The 21,727-nt window shown below is 47.2% G+C and overlaps 1 protein-coding gene across 1 annotated transcript in view; it reads right to left on the bottom strand.

The window, feature by feature from the left end:
* The window catches only part of LOC146187332 (glutamate-gated chloride channel-like), an 82,101-nt gene extending 61,393 nt beyond the window's left edge, over positions 1-20,708 (bottom strand). The window contains exons 1-3 of the mRNA XM_084608191.1: positions 20,665-20,708; positions 13,732-13,829; positions 10,591-10,655 (exon numbers count right to left, since the gene is read on the bottom strand). Of these exons, the coding sequence (XP_084464317.1) occupies positions 10,591-10,655; positions 13,732-13,829; positions 20,665-20,708 (207 nt within the window). The remainder of the gene's footprint in view (positions 1-10,590; positions 10,656-13,731; positions 13,830-20,664) is intronic.
* Between the last annotated feature and the right edge of the window lie 1,019 nt (positions 20,709-21,727).

The following is a 21,727-nucleotide window of genomic DNA, read 5'->3' as shown; positions in this document are numbered from 1 at the left end:
CTAGAAGGGGCAACCTTTGGAGGGAAGGTTGCTCATCGACGAAATTCTCAAGCTCCTCCACCGCTGCAACCGGATAGTCATCCCGTTTCACGACGACACGACGCACCCGACAATGATCCGCTGCCTCGGCGCTCCAATTCTTCGACGACACGAAACCAGCTAGTGCCACACCGCAGCCGTGACCGTACCCCCGCAATTCCGGCAACACCACAGCTGTAACCGCCGACGTGAACATTTCAGTGGACGGAACCGACGGGAAAGCGCTCGTGGATAACGGCACCGGTTATTCTGTGATGAGTGGGCCTTTCGCCGCCACTCTGAAAAAGGTGACTACACCCTGGACATGCCCGCAAATTTGTACTGCCGGAGGCCACTTGATAACGACGACCGGTACCTGTACTTGTAGCGTAACAGTGCAAGAAAAAGGTATTTAGCAACCTTCGACGTACTTGCCCAGTAATCCCACGACGTCATCCTTGGTATGCATTTCTTACCAGAAAATGGAGTCGTTATCGACCTGGGGACTAATTCAGTGACCTTATCGACTGAGAACCTTCTCCGATTCTTTACATGTTGGCAGAACCGATCTCGCCAAGTATCGCATTATAACGGATGATACCGTGCCACCTCTCAGACAGTCACCTTACCGAGTGTCTCCAGCTGAAGGCGCCGCTATCACCCACAGAATGAAAGAGATGCTTCGTGACCATGTCATCCAGCCCTCGCGGAGTCCATGGGCTGCACCTGTCGTTCTTGTGAAGAAACATGATAGTACGCTGAGGTTTTGTGTGGATTACCGCCGGCTAAACAAAGTTACAAAGAAAGACGTCTATCGACTTCCACGCATCGACGATACTCTGGATCGTCTCTGCTTCTCGAAATATTTCCTTTTAATGGACCTTAAATCCGGATATTGGCAAATAGAGGTAGATGAGAGGGAACGAGAAAAAACTGCGTTTATTACTCCGGATGGGATCTACGAGTTCAAGGCTATGCTCTTCGGTCTCTGCTCTTCGCCGGCTACTTTCCAACGGCTTATGGACATCGTACTTGAAGACCTCAAGTGGCAGACATGTCTCGTTTCCCTTGACGACGTTGTGATCTTCGCTCCAATGTTCGAGGAGCACCTTCGGCGACTTGAAAATGTTTTGCAAGTTCCACGCCATAACATTAGCTGGCCTTACTTTTAAGAACTAGAAGTTTCATTTTGCTTACATGGAGCTCAAGTTCTTGGGCCACGTAGTTAGCCACGCTGGTGTCCTGCCGGATCCAGAGCAAACGACAGCTATTGCCAACTTCCCTACTCCTCAAGGCCAGAAAGCTTTTTGATTTCGCTCGACTTGCCGAGGCCCTAACACGTCTGACGAAGACAGACATGCCTTTCACTTGAAACACACCACACGTAAAAGCATTCAAAGAGCTTCAACGCCGCCTACAAACACCTCTTATAATGGCTTACTTCAATGAAAACGCCTACACGGCGCTTCACACCGATGCAAGTAACATAGCCTGGGCGCCGTTCTAGTTCGAACTCAGGGCGGCCAAGAACGTGTGATCGCTTACGCCAGTCGCTGCCTGTCTAAAAACGGAATCGAACTATTCTGCAACAGGAAAAGAATGTCCAGTCATTGTGTGCGCAATGTAGAAATTCCGGCCATATCTTTATGGGAAACCGTTCAAAGTAATTACTGACACACCATGGTCTATGTTGGCTCGCGAATCTAGAGGACCCGTCAGCCCGTCTTGTAAGATGGAGTCTCCGATTACAGGAATTCGACGTAAGTATCACGTGTAAGTCTGGCCGCCAGCATTTGGACGCTGACTGCCTCTCGCGTGTTCCTGTAGATCCCCCCACATATAAAATTCCTGATGACGCCATACTGCTTAATGACATCAGCGCAGAGTGCTTTGCTGAAAGACAATCTGCAGATCCCGAACTTCATCGCATTATGGACGATCTAAACGGCGCATGTACAACTGCTCTGAAAGCTTTCAAGCGTGTTCTATCATTGTTATGTATACGCAATGGTGTTCTCATAAAGAAAAACTTTTCCGCCAGCCAAACGCCGCACATGATGGTTGTACCTATGTGTCTACGTGATTGATGAAATTTTACAAGCTTGCCACGATGAACCAACTGCGGGACATTTGTGAGTCACCCGCACGCTTGCAAAGCTCAAGGAAAAGTACTACTGGCCTTGTCTTAAATCAGACGTTTCACACTGTCAAAACGAGTCGCAGTTGTAGCGTCGTAAGGTGCCGCCGACCAAACGCACCGGATTCTTGAAGCCAAGAGACCCGCAATCGAGGCCTTTCCAGCATATTGGTATGGACATGCTGGGACCATTTCCCATTTAACACTCGGATAATCGGTGGGTCATCATTGTTACGGATTACCTTACACGATAAGCGGAAACCGCCACTCTAGCCAACGGTGTTGCCTTAGAAGTTGCAAAGTTTTTCATCCATTGGGTTGCCCTGCGTCATGGCACACCAGAGATTTTGATCACTGACAGAGGTCCCGCATTCACAGCCGAATTCCTGCAACAGATCTTTATTCACAGTCATTATGAACACATAACGCGACACCACACCATCCTCAAATGAACAGCTTGACTGAACGCTTGAACAGAACACCCGCTGACATGCTCTCCACGTACGTCGACGGAGAGCGCAAAACGTTGGATGAAGTGCTACCATACGTTACCTTCGCATCCAATACAATAATCCAGGAAGCAACGAACATGTCACCTTTCCGCCTGGTCCATGGCCGTGAGGTGACCTCGATGCAAGCACCGTGGTCACCTCACTATTATGGATCAGGCCATATGTTACTTCACCTAGATGACGGCCAACAAGCTGATGTTCACACCTTTCTGCACCTCGCCGAAGAGGCCCGTCAGCTGGCCAGGCTGCGAATTCAGAACAACCAACGCCGCGATGCCCAACGATACAACCTCCGACACCGGGATGCCCGGTACACAGCTGGAGACCGTGTCTGGGTGTGGGTTCCTGTACGTCGACGAGGCCTCAGCGAGCAACACCTCTATGGATACTTTGGCCCATACAAAGAGGTAAGACCAGTTGGAGACCTAACGTACGAGGTCGCTCCTGATGTATTTAGAAAGTCCCGGAGCACCGTGCTCCCTGAAGTGGTCCACGTGGTCCGCCTGAAACCGTCATCATCATCATCATCAGCCTGATTATACCCACTGCAGGGCGAAGGCCTCTCCAATATTTCTCCACTTAACCCGGTTCTGTGCTAGCTGCATCCACTTGACCCCTGCGAACTTCTTAATCTCATCCGCCCATCTAACCTTCTGCCGCCCCCTGCTACGCTTTCCTTCCCTTGGAATCCAGTTTGTTACCCTCAGCGACCATCGGTTATCCTCTCTTCGCACTACATGTCCTGCCCATGTCCATTTATTCTTCTCCTGAAACCGTATTACGACCGTTAGTGCTGACTCTGTCCGTGCTCCGAGCAACTGCCCTCCGTGCAATGTTTTTTGTTTTGTTTTGTTTTCTCATCTCTAGCACATACATCCAGCATCGGGGCGATCCTTCTTGTACCGGGGGGTGTACCTTGGGGGGGGCGGCAATGACATGGTTTAGTATTTGTCTTCCCTCTGCGCTGATCACGAGCGTGTGCCTCTTCGAGGAGAAGAACCGAAGTTCTGTTGAGGCGAGCCCTGCCAGCTTTCTGCCGCTCTCTGCACTGTGACCCCTGTGTCTCGCGGTGACTTACTTCTGACTAGACTTCACGCTGTGACAATATATATATATATATATATATATATATATATATATATATATATATATATATATATATATATATATATATATATATATATGACCCTTTGGGTCTAGCCTGCTCTAAGCACCTGTGTGTGTATGTGTGTGTGTTGTGCGTGTCCAGCTGATTCACCTGTATGTGCCCATATTCTATTTGTATCACCTCTTGCCAAACCTATAAGAAGACGAACAAGAATCATGTACCCTCAGTCTAGAGAAAGGCAGGGCTCCTGCCGAAACGTCGACTATAAATAAACTTGGAAACAGTATGAAGCAATTTTTCACTTTTATTTTTCACATATATATATATATATATATATATATATATATATATATATATATATATATATATATATATATATATATATATATATATATATACATATATATACAGGCACTCAATATATCTCGGCGCAACTCTGAGGGCACAACAAGGAGAATCGTCTCTTCACTGTTAGCAAAATTTTGCTTGTAGAGCACGTTAACACGCAGAGTGAACGTTTTAAGCCCACGATAAAAAACACGGGGAATACGGGCGTCGACGCCCTGCTGATAGTCGACGAGTGACGCTAACTCTCGGTCCATTCTCTGCAGCTGCGCCATTTGGGTTGTACTGATAGCCCCCAGGAAGGGAAAATCATCGGCCGTTTCTTCTGGACATATGGCGATGGGCGAGCGTGACAGACAGTCAGCATCCTGATGCTTCCGTCCTGATTTGCACACGACTGTTACGTTATACTCTTGTAATCTAAGGCTCCATCTAACCAATCGTCCTGAGGGGTCTCTGAGGCTCGGGAGCGAGCATAATGAATGGTGGTCGCCTATAAGGCGGAAAGGAAGGCCGTAGAGGTATGGTCTGAACTTGGTGAGGGCCCATATTATATATATATATATATATATATATATATATATATATATATTGTAACGGGTACTGCGCCAAACGTCCAGGCAACACCCTGAGCCTAGAAGACTGCCGAAGTCCGAGAGCGGTCCGAGCAGCAGTCTGAGCGCAGTTTCAGGCAACCAACTTCGCCTACGCAAACCAGCAACCACTTCATCGTCTACGTCAACTAGCCACTGATTGCCTCCGCTTCGTAGTCGACTATAGTTTGTATCACTGCCCCCCTCCTCTCTTGCATCGACTCGATGCGACGCGGTACTACTAGGAAGAAGTTAGCGAAAGGGTTCACAAAAGTGTCACAAGGACCCAGCGGCGTTGACGAAAATTTCAGCCATGCACGATCATGATAGGGCTTCAGCCGAGCAACGTGCACGACTTCAGGACACTGTGGTCTTCGGGATGGAGCTGCAGCGGCGGGAACAACGGCGTAGGTGACGTCACTGATACGGCGAACAATCCCGTATCGGCGTAGTAACTTTTCAGATAGGCCGCGATGACGAACAGGTGTCCACACCCAGACGAAGTCGGCCGGCTCGTAAGTGACGATTCTTCGGCTGAGGTTATACCGAACAGCGTCATTCGCCTGCTGTCGATGGATTCTGAGGCGTGCTACTTACCGCGCTTCCTCAGCACGCTGAACAGAGATTTCAGCGTCACGTTCGGCGTCAGAGCCGCAAGAAGGATCCACTGGCTTCATGGCATCCAACGGCGTGCTCATTTGGCGACCGAAGACAAGTTGGAACGGGGTCAGTCGCGTCGTCTCTTGAGGGGCGGTACTGTACGCGAAAATTATATAGGGCAAAATCGCATCCCAGGTGCGATGTTCTGCGTCTACATACATAAAAATCATGTCGGTGAGGGTGCGATTGAGGCGCTCCACCAGCCCGTTGGTCTGAGGGTGATACGCCGTCGCACGTCGATGGCTAGTGTGAGTCAGTGTCACGACCAACCGAATTAGGCGAGCCGTAAAAGCTGTTCCACGGTCAGTGATTACCACGGCGGGGGCGCCATGACGTAGGACAATGTTATGAACGAAAAATTGAGCACCTTCGGCTGCAGTACCTTTAACAAGGGACGCGGTCTCTGCGTACCGTGTTAGGTAGTCTGTTGCGACGACTACCCAACGGTTGCCAGAAGAGGACTTCAGAAAAGGACCGAGAAGATCCATGCCCACTTGATGGAAAGGGGTCTTCGGCGGAGCAATAGGCTGAAGAAATCCAGCGGGTTTCTATAGCGGAGACTTCCGACGTTGGCAGTCATGACATGAGCGTACATAGGCCCGCACCGATGGGAGTAACCTTGGCCAATAATACTTTTGACGAATTCGTACAAGTGTACGGCTCACCCCCAGTAGGCCTGTGGTGCGTTCATCATGACAGGCACTCAATATATCTCGGCGCAACTCGGAGGCCACAACAAGGAGAATCATCTCTTCACTGCTAGCAAAATTTTGCTTGTAGAGCACGTTACCACGCCGAGTGAACGTTTTAAGCCCATGATAAAAAACACGGGGAATACGGGCGTCGACGCCCTGCAGATAGTCGACGAGTGACGCTAACTCTCGGTCCATTCTCTGCAGCTGCGCCATTTGGGTTGTACTGATAGCCCCCAGGAAGGGAAAATCATCGGCCGTTTCTTCTGGACATATGGCGATGGGCGAGCGTGACAGACAGTCAGCATCCTGATGCTTCCGTCCTGATTTGTACACGACTGTTACGTTATACTCTTGTAATCTAAGGCTCCATCTAACCAATCGTCCTGAGGGGTCTCTGAGGCTCGGGAGCGAGCATAATGAATGGTGGTCGCCTATAAGGCGGAAAGGAAGGCCGTAGAGGTATGGTCTGAACTTGGTGAGGGCCCATATTATATATATATATATATATATATATATATATATATATATATATATATATATATATATATATATATTGTAACGGGTACTGCGACAAACGTCCAGGCAACACCCTGAGCCTAGAAGACTGCCGAAGTCCGAGAGCGGTCCGAGCAGCAGTCTGAGCGCAGTTTCAGGCAACCAACTTCTTCGCCTACGCAAACCAGCAACCACTTCATCGTCTACGTCAACTAGCCACTGATTGCCTCCGCTTCGTAGTCGACTATAGTTTGTATCACTGCCCCCCTCCTCTCTTGCATCGACTCGATGCGACGCGGTACTACTAGGAAGAAGTTAGCGAAAGGGTTCACAAAAGTGTCACAAGGACCCAGCGGCGTTGACGAAAAGTTCAGCCATTCACGATCATGATAGGGCTTCAGCCGAGCAACGTGCACGACTTCAGGACGCTGTGGTCTTCGGGATGGAGCTGAAGCTGCGGGAACAACGGCGTAGGTGACGTCACTGATACGGCGAACAATCCCGTATCGGCGTAGTAACTTTTCAGATAGGCCGCGATGACGAACAGGTGTCCACACCCAGACGAAGTCGGCCGGCTCGTAAGTGACGATTCTTCGGCTGAGGTTATACCGAACAGCGTCATTCGCCTGCTGTCGATGGATTCTGATGCGTGCTACTTACCGCGCTTCCTCAGCACGCTGAACAGAGATGTCAGCGTCACGTTCGGCGTCAGAGCCGCAAGAAGGATCCACTGGCTTCATGGCATCCAACGGCGTGCTCATTTGGCGACCGAAGACAAGTTGGAACGGGGTCAGTCGCATCGTCTCTTGAGGGGCGGTACTGTACGCGAAAATTATATAGGGCAAAATCGCATCCCAGGTGCAATGTTCTGCGTCTACATACATAAAAATCATGTCGGTGAGGGTGCGATTGAGGCGCTCCACCAGCCCGTTGGTCTGAGGGTGATACGCCGTCGCACGTCGATGGCTAGTGTGAGTCAGTGTCACGACCAACCGAATTAGGCGAGCCGTAAAAGCTGTTCCACGGTCAGTGATTACCACGGCGGGGGCGCCATGACGTAGGACAATGTTATGAACGAAAAATTGAGCACCTTCGGCTGCAGTACCTTTAACAAGGGACGCGGTCTCTGCGTACCGTGTTAGGTAGTCTGTTGCGACGACTACCCAACGGTTGCCAGAAGAGGACTTCAGAAAAGAACCGAGAAGATCCATGCCCACTTGATGGAAAGGGGTCTTCGGCGGAGCAATAGGCTGAAGAAATCCAGCGCGTTTCTATAGCGGAGACTTCCGACGTTGGCAGTCATGACATGAGCGTACATAGGCCCGCACCGATGGGAATAACCTTGGCCAATAATACTTTTGACGAATTCGTACAAGTGTACGGCTCACCCCCAGTAGGCCTGTGGTGCGTTCATCATGACAGGCACTCAATATATCTCGGCGCAACTCGGAGGGCACAACAAGGAGAATCGTCTCTTCACTGCTAGCAAAATTTTGCTTGTAGAGCACGTTACCACGCAGAGTGAACGTTTTAAGCCCACGATAAAAAACACGGGGAATACGGGCGTCGACGCCCTGCAGATAGTCGACGAGTGACGCTAACTCTCGGTCCATTCTCTGCAGCTGCGCCATTTGGGTTGTACTGATAGCCCCCAGGAAGGGAAAATCATCGGCCATTTCTTCTGGACTTATGGCGATGGGCGAGCGTGACAGACAGTCAGCATCCTGATGCTTCCGTCCTGATTTGTACACGACTGTTACGTTATACTCTTGTAATCTAAGGCTCCATCTAACCAATCGTCCTGAGGGGTCTCTGAGGCTCGGGAGCGAGCATAATGAATGGTGGTCGCCTATAAGGCGGAAAGGAAGGCCGTAGAGGTATGGTCTGAACTTGGTGAGGGCCCATATTACCGCCAGATGTTCTTTCTCAGTTGTTGCATAGTTGGTTTCGGAGCGGGTAAGTGTTCGGCTCGCGTAAGCGATGACCCGTTCTGCACCTTCTTGCCACTGAATTAGTACTGCACCAAGCCCAACGTTGCTGGCATCAGTGTGAATGTCTGTTGCGCCGTTTTCGTCAAAATGGCCTAGTATCTGGGGATTCTGTAGGCGGCTGCGAATCTCAAGAAAAGCGGCCTCATGTTTACTTCCCCACAGAAACCGCGTGTCATCTCGAGTCAGTGTGGTTAGCGGCTCTGTGATGTGCGAAAAGTCTCGTACAAAGCGTCTGTAATAGGAGCACAAACCTTTCCGTTGGAGAAACGCGGTATGGGCGTTGGCATACGGGGCGCGTGGTCTCGTCTGTTATTATACGGTGCTTGGCGACCGGCGTTCGGCCCACTTTGGAAGACGTTGCGAAGTAGTCTGCCAAATCTGCCAAGACAGTCGAAAGCAGATCCTTCTGAGCCGGCGATAACTCGGTGTTTATTTCGACAGGTGGCGCCTGTATCTCCCAGGCCTCTGACGGGTCGACAGATGAGCTTCAATTTCGAGCGGCCGTTCGCCGTTCCGTGGACAGGGTGCATCGGTTCCGAAGCCGCGAAGTCCCACTCGGCGATACGGGCATGCACGGTAAAGGTGACCGGCCTCCCCGCAGTGGTAGCAGATTGGCCTGCGGTCTCGCGTACGCCACACGTCCGACTTGCGAGGGCGTGGAACAGGCACCACAGCTTGAGCCGATGCGTCACACGGAGTGATGTGGTTAACCACCGGTGTCGGGTAAATAGGACAACAGGCAGCTGCTGAAAATATGGTGGTGTTCGCGGCGGGTGGCAAAAGATTCGAGCTGAGAGCCTGGGATCAGTGGCCATGTCGAGGTGGCTCGAGAGTTGTGGCTGCGTGATCCTCGTAGGGGTTGAAAGGGGCCCAACCTGCGACTGAGTCGCGGCGGCGACTGAGTCGCTGGTGGACCAGAGTCAGATCCGTCGTGAAGCATGTAAACGTTGGAAAGCGTACCCAGCCCACTCCACCAGGCTCTAAAGGGTATTGCGCCAAACGTCCAGACAACGCCCTGAGCCTAGAAGACTGCCGAAGTCCGAGAGCAGTCCGAGCAGCGGTTTGAGCTCGGTTTCAGGCAACCAACTTTGTCGTCTACGCCAACCAGCAACCAATTCATCGTCTACGTCAACTAGCTACTGATTGTCTCCGCTTCGTCGTCGGCTATAGTTTGTATCAATATATATATATAAACGTCAATTGGTTGTTGCCTTCGGTTGCCTTTTGAGACTGTTTAGAATGTATTCTGGCAGCACGTTCAGTGACAACGGATTCACTTTTAGGATATACCTTTAAATAGTCGCGACCAGTTACATCACGTCCATTACGTCTGTCGTGTGCAGGCGACAAACAAGGCAAGGTAAAATTGCTTCCTTTTCGTGCGTATTTAATGAAATAGAGAACTTTCTTGGTTGCATCAAGCATTGCTTTCTTTATGGCAAAATAAAATTATCTTCGTCGTGTTTTACAATTTGACCTAAAGAATGAGCAATCATCTACTTGTGTGACACACCTTCAACATGTACCGGAAGTGACAAGGATATATACTTCATCACAGCATTTTGTTTCTATATTTGCTACCAACCATTTGGCTACCTCTATTTTGGCGTGATTTGACTGGCTGGTCAGCTTTAGTCAGTCTGTGGTCAATACGTCTTCCTTCGGAATAACTGTTCGTACATAACGTGCTTGCAGCGTTATATTTTCATCAAACTTATAGCAAGGCTTGAAGAGGAGCGGTTGCTCGCAAACCTTGTTGCCATTGCAACTGCAAGCTTTGTCAGCGCTTATGTATATCGGCCCCTTCCCAGACAATTTCAATGCAGCTGGTAATGAGAGGTCCTAAAGCAAATAACTTGCGAAATCTGAAAAGTAAACAAAATTATTTATGGATATCCTTGATTATCCTGTAGGGTTCTGATTGTAAAGGGTCTTCTTTCTATTGAAAAAGGCACATAAACGCGCCAGCGTGAACCGCCGACTTGTGAAACGAGCACAGACAGGTAATTAGAAATGAATGAAGTACCTGTGCTCACCATTTGCTTTGCAGAAACCTCCGGTATCGAAAGGACGAACATGCTTACTTCTACGCGGACAGGACCTTTCGGAAGAAAAACAAGGAAGCAAAACGAAATTATAGTTACTTACAGCACAATGTTAATAAAATACGCTGTAATTATTTCTCTAACACATCTCAGGAGAAAATACTGAAAATGTTTCAAGGTGTATTAAACATTACCATCATGATAAATCGTGTATTCCCAGTCCATTCATGAGCCGCAAGCAAGCAAGAAGCTCTGAGAAAAGCGTTTGAGTCTTGTACCATGTAAAGTACGCTACGGGATCAGTGCTTGTATCATGTCACAAATTTTGTACAATAGTGGCACGAGCAATCAGGTCTATGCACACACTACGGCAAGAAAAAAGAGAAAGAAACTGCGTTTCTTGCACGATGGCAGCGCCACTAATATACTACAATGGGAGAAGCACAGAATGAGGAAGCGCGAAGCTTCACACAGAGAGTTTGATTGGAAGAACGAGTAGATATCAGTAGGTGCCGTAACAAACAGTTCAAGAGCTAAATACAAATTTTGAAGCACGAAGGTTTATAAGACCTCAGGTCCTGGTACGACATAGCGACAAGTGTCAGATGTTGTTTTTAGCGTTGGGAAATTGGCTCACTCAGGAAGGTCGAGAGAAAAGGTCGTGCGTATATTGAATATTTCATAAACATGTGCATATATTGTGTGCACAGTTATCTTTCTTTTTAAAAGCGAAATAGCCTACAGATGCCTACTTTTCACTAATTTTAAATAAAGAACAGCAATTTTTAATCTAGCGGCGCGCATCTTAAAAACACAATTGTGTGATAAAAGAGCCCACTGTGTTGTAATAGAATAACACTTTCTGTGTGCTCGTCAACCAAATCATCTAATATGGCAGGTGCAAGTAGTTCCACGTTATAGGCGGTTATTTACACTCTATGTGCACTGCATATTACGCCATGCATTAGTTCCCCTGTTGCACATTACTACTTTTTTCGAATAATGTCAACAGAAGCTAGCTCGTAAGAATATTTCATTTTCCCTAGAATGTAATGAGCAGCTTTTCACACTCAGCAGAAAAGCTAAATCAAAGAGAGACCGAATCGTTCAAATTCGCTATCCGCCCTTTACTAATTTAGCGCCTCTATCGCGGGCAGCGTACAAGTATTTGAGTGTTTTCAATCATGTTAAGGCTTCATCAGGAAAGGTCTATAGAAATCGTAACAAGAATGTCTTGTTAACTACAGTATTACCCACCGGATTTCTAGACAATGATCTACTGCCGTGGAGCTCACCTCGAGTTAATGCAGTGTCCATATGTTAACAAAAAAATCTGATAGCCATGCGTAAGGGGTACGGTACGCTCACTAGCCATATAAATGATGAGCAACAACGGAGGCATTACTGCAGCTTGTTTTGTGCTATTAAAGCGAAAGCGTTATTCGCTATGTTTAAAGATGTCTGTCTTCAGACCGTTTCCGCAGATCTTGTCCGCAAGCCGCGTCCGATAACCGTGTCCGCAGTAGTTGCGAGTAATTGAGAAGTGGTAGAAGTTAATGAGTGGTGTCAATCGATAGAAGCTGGCATAATGGTGCGGAAGAAATAATAATTAGGCCGATGAGTTAATTAGGCAAATTATTACAGGCAAACAATGTAAAAATTGTCCGCAGCAGTTGTGAGGAATTGAAAAGTGGTGGAGGTTAATAAAGGGTGTCAATCGATGGAGGGTGACATAATGTGTCCAAAATAATAATTACGTCAATAAACTAATTAAGTAATTATTTAGAGGCAAAAACGCAAAACAGTGTCAGCAGGAGTTGTGAGTAATTGAAAAGTCGTAGAGGTTAATCAGTGGTGTCAATCGATAGAGGGTGGTGTAATGATGTGTGAAAAAAATAATTAGGTAATTATATACAGGCAAAAATTAAAAAGTAAAGGTCTCATTAGAAAATGGTCGCATTAGCGAATGGCTTGGTGCCACATTTAAATGTATCAAATAATAAGATAGTTAATTAAATCAATCAGTCAAGTAAGGTAACATCAAGGATGTGATGTCACCAAGCCGGAAGTAGAGTCGAAAAATGGCATAGGAAGGATAGGCACGCAATTTGAAAGCACCAAAAACTAAAAAATAAACAGGAAGTGAAATAATGTGACGTAGAGGTTGTGACGTCATGCTACCGGAAGTAGAGCCAAAAAAGGGCATAATAAGGGATCTGCGCGCAATTTGAAAGTACCAAAGACTAAAATGGGTAAACAAGTGAATTAAGCAACTTGAAGCAACCAGAAGCAACCAACAGCAGCATCCGTGCTTTCGCGTTACGCCAATGCAGATTCTGCAGTCCTCTTTATTTTTATTTGTATACTGTTTATTTCCTTTTTCAGCAACCTGCCAAATGTTGCGGAATGAGAAATGCACTCATCACACTTGACTCCTATAAAAATCGCCAGTGCCCTAGAACTTTGTTCGCAGTAATCCTCGATAGAAAATCCATCAAGGTCCTTACACCGACTTCGTGCAGCACTGAGGTCTAAACCACGACGTGGCCAAACTCAACGCATTGAGCTCTAGTCGTTTTTGCTTGCTCATCTCTTTCTAAGCTTTTTTGTGCATCGCCATGTGATGTCGAGCTAATAGTATTTTCCCTGATCAACCTCTCTGCTTTGTAAGGTGGCTCTGAAGTAGTCGGTAATTCTTTGTTTCCCACAAAGCGCACGGATAGAAGGACGACAAATGAAGACATAAAAAGCCCTTTTCTGCTTATGAGTCATCCTATATCAACTGTTTTTCTTTCCCCGATCGCTAACTACCTACTTAATTGCCTGCATCATTGCATTTTTTGTGACATGAAAATGTCGTTTTTTGATTTATATTTAATACTGGATGTCATTTTACTCGTATTCTTTATTTTTATATTTAATTTACTATCAGCCTGACCAGCCGCTCTACAGAAAGAGCGAATTTTGGTATTTCTTTTCGTATGGTAGGCTGCCACTTTTTGTTTGAGAAAAATTAAAATCGCGAAGCTAAAAGTCGACAATTTCTGGAAGGAGCTTTACACCGAGATTATGTGTTTATTGCGCCATCATTGGCTTAACTACACGCATATGTAACCTTTTCTAGGTACTTACCTGTACCATTAACGACTGGAGGTCGGATGCTGCTGTCGTACGCATTCTTGTCAAAAATGGTATTCAGGATACCCGTGTGGCGTTCTCGGCTATACAAGCTGAAACACAAATAAGCATGACAGCACTTGTGGACACGCCCCGCCGGGGTGGCGCAGTGATTAGGGCGCTCGACTACTGTGCCCAAGGCCGCGGGATTGAATCCCGGCCTAGGCGGCCGCTTTTCGATAGAGGCGAAAGGCTAGGCGCCCGTGTGCTGTGCGATGTCAGTGCACGTTAAAGAACCCCAGGGGGTCGAAATTCCGGAGTCCTCTACTACGGCGTCTCTTCTAGCCTGAGTCGCTTTGGGACGTTAATTAAACCCCAAAACCAAACCAAACCAAACTTGTGGACACTGAAATCCTTAGAAAATGTCAGTACGTGCTAGTGGACTAAAAGACTGCCCCACGGGGCCAGGAAAATGAAGCAATAGGAAAACAACAGCTCTGCTTTGGGTGATTTATGCTTTCAAGCGGCGTAGTTTGGACGTTGAAATGCTCTTACCCGCCCCCCCCCCCCCTCCTTTGACAAAAAGGAAAGCATAGGGGACTTTAAAAGATATATTTTACTAGCCTCATGGCGCCATTGTCATCGGCGCGTAAAATGTGACCTCAGGTGAGGCGCGAGGAGCTATCGCCTTCCGGTTCTTCGCAAGGCGGCGCGCGCCGGCGACGCTCGCATCTGCTGCTGCTTTTCTTTTTTTATTTCTCAAATGCACCTCCTGCTTCTTCTTCTTGATAAAACTGGCCAACGTTATACGTTCCGACACATACAGGGTGTTTCATCTAAGAGTTTACCTATTTTTAAAAAATAGGAAAATTCAGTTTTATTGTCGGTTCTTCTTTTAGCTGTTGTATTAAGAGTAGAGAAAAATCAGGAGCCTTAAAGGGTACTAATTAGCTTATTAATTAACTAAGATTACCTAATTAACTCTTTATTTATACCAGCTAGGAGCTGCTTTCAAATTGCAACAGTGAGCTACCGGTGTGAGAACGCCAAATAGTATTTTAAATGACAAGAAACGCGCATTTCTTAAGGACTGCAGCGCTGGCAATTCTGGCCGCTTTCGACGCACGAAAACGAAACCTAGCAGTCGAGGCGCGCACTTATGCACGCCCATGAGTGACGCAGCCGTGACGTCACCGAGAGAAACCAGCCGTCTGGAGGCGGCCGCTGCCGCCCGCGAAGTACGCGCCTGGAGCAGCGTCATGGTCTGGTAGGATCTTGAGATATCACCAACGCATTGCGGGCGAAGCTTGTCATGGTGCGGGCGAAGCGCTGATGGTATGGGCAAATGAGCCCTCCTTCTTGACTACAAGCTTTGGCTCCCAGAGGGTGAAATAAAAAAAAAAGCAGTACATGCACAGATATCGCACCACTGGATGTGATGACGCAGCGCCAGACGAGTATTTCACGAGCGGCAGCAGCCGCCTTCAGACGGCTTGATTCGCCCGGCGACGTCACGACTGCGTCACTCGTGGGCGCGTACAATTCCGCGCTTCGTCTGCTAGGTTTCGTTTTCGTGCGTCGAAAGTGGCCAGAATTGCCAGTGCTGCAGTCCTTAAGAAATGCACGTTTCTTGTCGTTTAAAATACCATTTGGCATTCTCACACCGGTAGCTCACTGTTGCAATTTAAAAGCAGCTTCTAGCTGGTATAAAGAAAAAGTTAATTAGTTATACTTAGTTAATTATTAAGCTTATTAGTACCCTTTAAAGATCCTGATTTTTCTCTACTCTTAATACAACAGCTAAAAAAAGAATCGACAATAAAGCTTAATTTTCCTATTTTTAAAAAATAGGTAAAATCTTAGATGAAACACCCTGTATATCGACAAATATGCAACATTCGCTAACAAGATGCCACAAAGTCTCAAGCATAATGTAACCAGTGGACAAAACGGAACACAAGAAGAAGGAGTACGCAGGACAGCGCTGTCCTGTGTACGCCTTCTTGTTGTGTTCCGTTTTGTTCGCTGGTTGCATTATGCTTGATTCAAACCAACTAGCCCGCATAGCCACCCTGTCACAAAGTCTCCTTGCCTCCTGCCTACCGGTGCCCATGTCGTGTTGACTCTGCTACAGAGTTCTTGAGATTTCAAAACAACCTTGAAGGAGTCGCGCACTAGAACCATTACTTTGGCTGCCTTTCTTTGACACTTGTAGACAGCCGTGGAGGAACTAATTGACAGAAAACTGTGTCCGACCGTTATCAATCCAACATCTACTTTATAAAATAAGTTTAGGCACATATGAATCTAACCTGGCGTAGCTACACAGCATAACCAAGCAAACAAATGCGTTCAATCGAGCTAAGCCGCAGCAATTTGTGTTGATACATATGAAAACCTAACGTAATGGAGGCAAATGATTTTATAAAAATAACCACGTACCACCGGTCGGATCTAAACTCCTGCAGCCTCCAAATTTTGCGTCCGATGCTGTAGAGACGGAGCTCCGGTAATAACAATTTAATCTTTTTTGATAGTCATGTCGCATGTAAACTATCTTTGAAAACGTTAGCCAGCGCAGACCTTATCCAAAGCGGTGGACGTGGAACATGCTGTGACAGCATGCGTTTCACTTGGAGCATGGTCAAACTGGGAGGGCGTGTGCTGCATGGAAAAGCTCTGGCGCTGCCTACGAAGACCAGGCTGCCAGCTCATCAGAAACAGATCTGTTTTTGAATTCCGTGGTGGCAAGTGTGGATTGGGAAATGTATTCACGGATTAAGGCGATTGTAAAGAAGAAAAACGCTGTAGCGCAGTCGGAAGATCCCAGGTAATGATATCCGGAGGTCAAAGGGTCACATCCCATCACAGGCACGTTGTTTCGTTTTGCTTTTGTTTTGTAACCAAGTATTTTCTCGATTGCGCTCTTTAACATTCGGGAACATAAAAAATGACACATGCTTTCTTTAGTAGCAATGACTGTCGGCTGTCTTTTTATGTATGTCACGACAAAGCAAGTCATTTTTCTCTTTAAATTTGTTTGCTCATACGTTCAAGTAATGATGAAGACTGTAGCGCTAGATGTTCACCTCGATGTAACAAGTGATGTAACATGATCTGTTCAAATCAATTCCATAATTAAGAATGCCAATCGCGCCTGTGCTCCTTTCTCAGTGAAACTTCTCGTTTATAAACTACTAATTCGCAGTAAGTTAGAATATGCTGCGTCCATTTGGGATCCCAGCACGGGTAACTTCCTCACCACCCTCGAATTTGTTAAGAATAACTGTGCTCGCTTCCTTCTAAACTGGAGCCGCACTGCATGCGTGATGTCTGTGAAAGCACATTACATTTAACGTCCCTTGCTTCCCGTCGTGAGTATGCTGGTCTTTGTTTATTTCACTACATACAGTACCATTACCTGATACTGCGTAGCGATCTTGTGCCACCTTCATCAAATATCTCATCACGAAATGATCATTCCAATAATGTCGGTATTCCTTTCGTCAAAACATTCTATGATGCACTTTTACCACTAAAGTTCGATGAGGCGAAAGCCTCTATCGGGCGGTGGTCCGAAGCCCTCCACTACGGCACCTCTTTCTTTTTTTACCCCACCTTCCTCACTTTCTTTACGGCACGGTTAAGATGTCCGCAGAAATTTGTGGCAGCTCCCAGTCGAAAAAAACTACAGAACTTTGTCAAAAATACGACAAAATATCCTGTAGCTCTCTCGTAACCATCAGATTTTTCTGTAGTATTTTTCTGTAGTTCTGTACTTTTTCTGTAGTATATTTCTGTTGTCTGTAGTTCTATAGCACTTTTCTATTGTAACCACAGAAATTTCTGATGTTACTACAGAATGTTCTGTTGTCACAACAGGTTTCCCGTCAAAAACCGCACAGAAATTCTGTCGTAACATCAGAAAAATTTCTGTTGTTTTTTCCGACTGGGGGATAATGCACCTTTTCGTTTCTACAACCCAATTTGAAACGCCACTGATGCCTGCTGCACAGCGTCTGCTTGTGTATGCTGTGTGGTGCGGCTTTCGAGGAAGCGCCGAATGAAAGGCCCCACACGGACGTCTGGATTGGACGCCCAGAGGGGCCAACTTCGTATACGCGTGAATCGTCTGGTGAAGTTATGACCAGCCGTGGCATCATAGTTGTTTGTGACGTCATTGTGACGTCAATTCCGGTTATTAGATATCACAGGAGAAGACTTCCGGTGGATTTGACTTCACCCTGTTCCTGTGGATATATCGATGTCCGCGCTATTTCGACGTAATTTGGACGTTTTTGCTACATTTAGATAACTAATTGCGCTAAAGTCCATAAACTCGGCTTTTAAGTTATTCTTTTTTTTCCTATGTATCTTATGCAACCACTTTGTTTCCTCATATCTTTATTAGTTCCCCTTAACGGAAGCGATAGGGACGGACGAACACGACCGCGGCCGCGAGCATGAGCCATTAAAGGCTTTCGTCTTAAAACAAAATGTGCCGCAGACTGATTCCACGACCAGCCAAAGACTGAAACCACCTTCCTGGACATTCTTTCTATAGCACCGATCATCAAGTCTTCTGTACTGCTTTAGCTCAAATTTTATGACTGGCAACATAAACACTCTGTAAGCAAGCCACTTGTTTGTATCCATTTTCCTCCTTAAGGTCTCCTGCCTTGAGAGGAAAAATAAATAAAACAGGAAAGAGACAACAAGAAAACAAATTAGATGAATTCCAGTTTAATGTTTACTGATTGATGCACACATTTTTATATACATAGCGCGTGTATCAGAAGATATCCTGCAAGCCTGTCACACTGTATGTTGTGCAACGCAACACAATCTAATTGTTGGCGCCGTAAGAAAGAACTCCTTCTATGGTAACAAAACTAAAGGCATGCTCTCACATTTACTTTCCCGCCTTTTCATCTATTTCTCCTTGACTGATCTCTCTAGTTAGCTGTTCTCTGTTTCGGTCTATGACAACATCGCTTAAATTGTCGCGGTGTTCAAAGAGATTACCTTTACCGCTTTCAGATATTTTCTATGTTGCGTCCAATGCTATAGGGGCACTTTCTGGTCCGGAGAACAAATACTTTACCACATAACAGTGGTAGGAAATAACACCTTCGGCGCACTCAACAAATTTCTTCCTGTGCTTTGTGCAGGCTTGGGACAGGGTTTATCACGTTACAAAGTTTTGAAAACTAATTAGTGGCTCAAACACACATATTAATCAGCTGATGACTTGCTTTTATTTATTATTACGTGAAATCCCTTGTCTCTATGAAATTTTTATTACGCTCTTATGTTTTTCAGGAACGCTCCTTCGATCCTTTCTGGTCATTCCTTTAGCTATAGGCAACAGGATATATTGAGGATAACCCCCTGCTTGTAGCTGTTGTGCTTGTTCCTAGAAACTGCCTTCCATCAAGTGCACTCATGATGTTTTAAAGACCTTGTTAAAACAAGTGGCTACAAAACATCTTTTACTATGAATCCGTTGCGTAATACGCAAACAGACAGGCATTTGAGAGGACAAGACGTAAGCTCCGTCACGTGAGGTCCTGTCTACACTGTAAAGAAGATAATGACCTGCCGCCAGCGCGCCGGCACGACACGCGAGCACCAGCTGTTCGGGCCAGCGCTCCAACGAACCGCCTCTTTATCGCCACCCAAACCCAGCCCCGGTGCGGTTCGTCAACGGGATCCTCCCATTTTAAGTGGCACGGACAACCATGATGTGGAGGACCTGCTGTCCTCATACGACTGGGTGAGCGCTCACAACCGGTGGGACGACGGCATGAAGCTGATAAATGTCGTTTTCTACTTGACGGATGTGTTGAACCTTTGGTTCAAAAACCACGAATCGCACTTCACTACCTGGTCCGTTTTCAAGACCTCCTAAATTGACATCTTTGGGCGTCAGGCCGTGCGCAAACTTCGGCCTGAGCAGTGTCTTTGCTCTCACTCAGAGCAGGTCGGTGAAAGCTTCACCAGTTATATCGAAGACGTCCTCGACATTATGCAAGTGTGTAAGTACATCAATGACAAAGACTGAGCGCATCAAGCATGTGTTTAAGGGCATTGAGGAAGATTCCTTTCACATGCTTGATGCCAAAAACCCCACCTCTGTCAGTGAGATCATCAACCTCTGCCAGAGCTATGACGAACTGCGTCGAGGGCGAGTCTTCACTCAGCTGCCCTCAACACAGGCCGCGATCGTAATAACATCGACCTAAAGAGAGAAGTCAACAGTTCTCTCATGCTCTATATTCAGCAGTTTGTCCGTGAGAATGTCGCCCGGCAGCTGTCACTGCCTCCCTCTGTTCCGAACACGCCATCAATTCTGGCACCGACACTTCAACTACTAATACGGGGCAAGTGTCCGAGGACATGCCATCAGTTTGTCACCCGCCTCCTTTTCAATCTCCTCTCGAGTTATTCCCGCTCCTGTTTTTCTGCCGCGACCCCAACATTTCCAACCATGGCGAACACCAGACAAATTGCCGATTTGCTATGCCTATGGCCTCGCTGGAAACGTGATGCGTCACTGCGCCGCCGCGATATGGCCTCTTTTGACGAAGTAAACCGAGCATACGTTCACGATCCTCCTCGGCATTTTACCAGAACCCCGACTTACTAGCCCATCAACCCCGAATGCCATCAATCTGTTCGCCGCCGCTCGGTGTCTGCCATGCACCTTCGTTCAACCCTGCAGCACGGCATTGATGTTCTTGCCCTTATTGACACCGGTGCTGCTGTTCCCGTGTCAAGCGAAAATTTGTGCCTCCAGGTGCGCAAACTGATGACGAAGTTATATGGTCTTTGCTTCGTGCCACCAATTCCCTGCTCATCTACCCTGCGGCCACCTGTACAATAAGAGTTCGTATTCAGGGCGCACTCTGCATCATCGAATTCATTGTCCTTTCATCATGCTCTCACGACTTCATCTTGGGCTGGGACTTTCTGTCCCAACATGAAGCCATTGTCGACTGCACTCGTGCCGAAGTAGCGTTGTTTGCCTTCTGTGATGCCACGACGATCGGCACCTCTACTACGTGCGCCAAACTCACTGTGACTGACGATGTTTCAATCCCGACATGTTTTGCCGTGATTCTGTCTGTTGTATTCGGCCCTCTTTCCGACAGATCTGTCATCTTCACGCCAATTCCGATGGCTTCACGCGTCGCCACTGTGTACCCCTGCCGTTTGCCGTGCTCACTGTTAAAGCTGGCTGCAGCACCATGGCCTTCATCCATCTATTCAATTGCCCGTTCTGTTTTCATCGTGGCAAGTGTCTGGGAAGGGTCCAGCCTTTTGCCTCGATCCTGCAATGTGACAACCTCTTCCCATATACCGGTTGCTGCGCTTACTGCTACTTCAGCTGATTGATCTCCAGTAGAAATCTTTGCCAGCCTTATTGACAATAAGCTCACGCCGACTCAGCAGACCCAGCTCCTTGCCCTGCTTGACCAGTTCCGTGCCTCCTTTGATTTATCACATCATAGTTTTCGCCGAACATCGGTTGTTACAAATCGGATCGACCGGTACCCATTCGCCGCTTCGCCAGCGACCTTACCGCGTTTCCACGACCAAACGTCAAATCATCTACGAGCAAGTGGCCGACTTGCTTAAGCGTGGCGTCTTTTAACCTTCGCACAGTCCTTGGGCCTCTCCAGTCGTTCTCGGCACCAAACAAAGACGGCTCCATCCGCTTTTGCATTGACTTACGGCGCATGAACAAAGTCATTCGTAAGGACGTCTGTCCCTTGCCTCGTATTGACGACGCCCTTGACTGTTTGCAAAGCGCAGAAACTTTCTCATCTTTGGACCTTCGTTCTGAATACTGGCCAGTCCCACTGGCCGATGCAGACCGTGCCAAGGCAGCTTGCTTGACGCCAGATGAACTGTACGAATTTAACGTCATGCCGTTCAGACTGTGTAATGCACTTGCCACGTTCGAGTGCATAATTGGCCCCATATTGCTCGGCCTCAAGTGGAAGAT

Source organism: Amblyomma maculatum, chromosome 6 (genome assembly GCF_055883805.1).
Source record: "Amblyomma maculatum isolate TAMU_Amacu chromosome 6, ASM5588380v1, whole genome shotgun sequence".
NCBI lineage: Eukaryota > Metazoa > Arthropoda > Arachnida > Ixodida > Ixodidae > Amblyomma > Amblyomma maculatum.
Note: the sequence above shows the minus strand (reverse complement) of the source record. Positions and strands in the feature narration are given on the sequence as shown.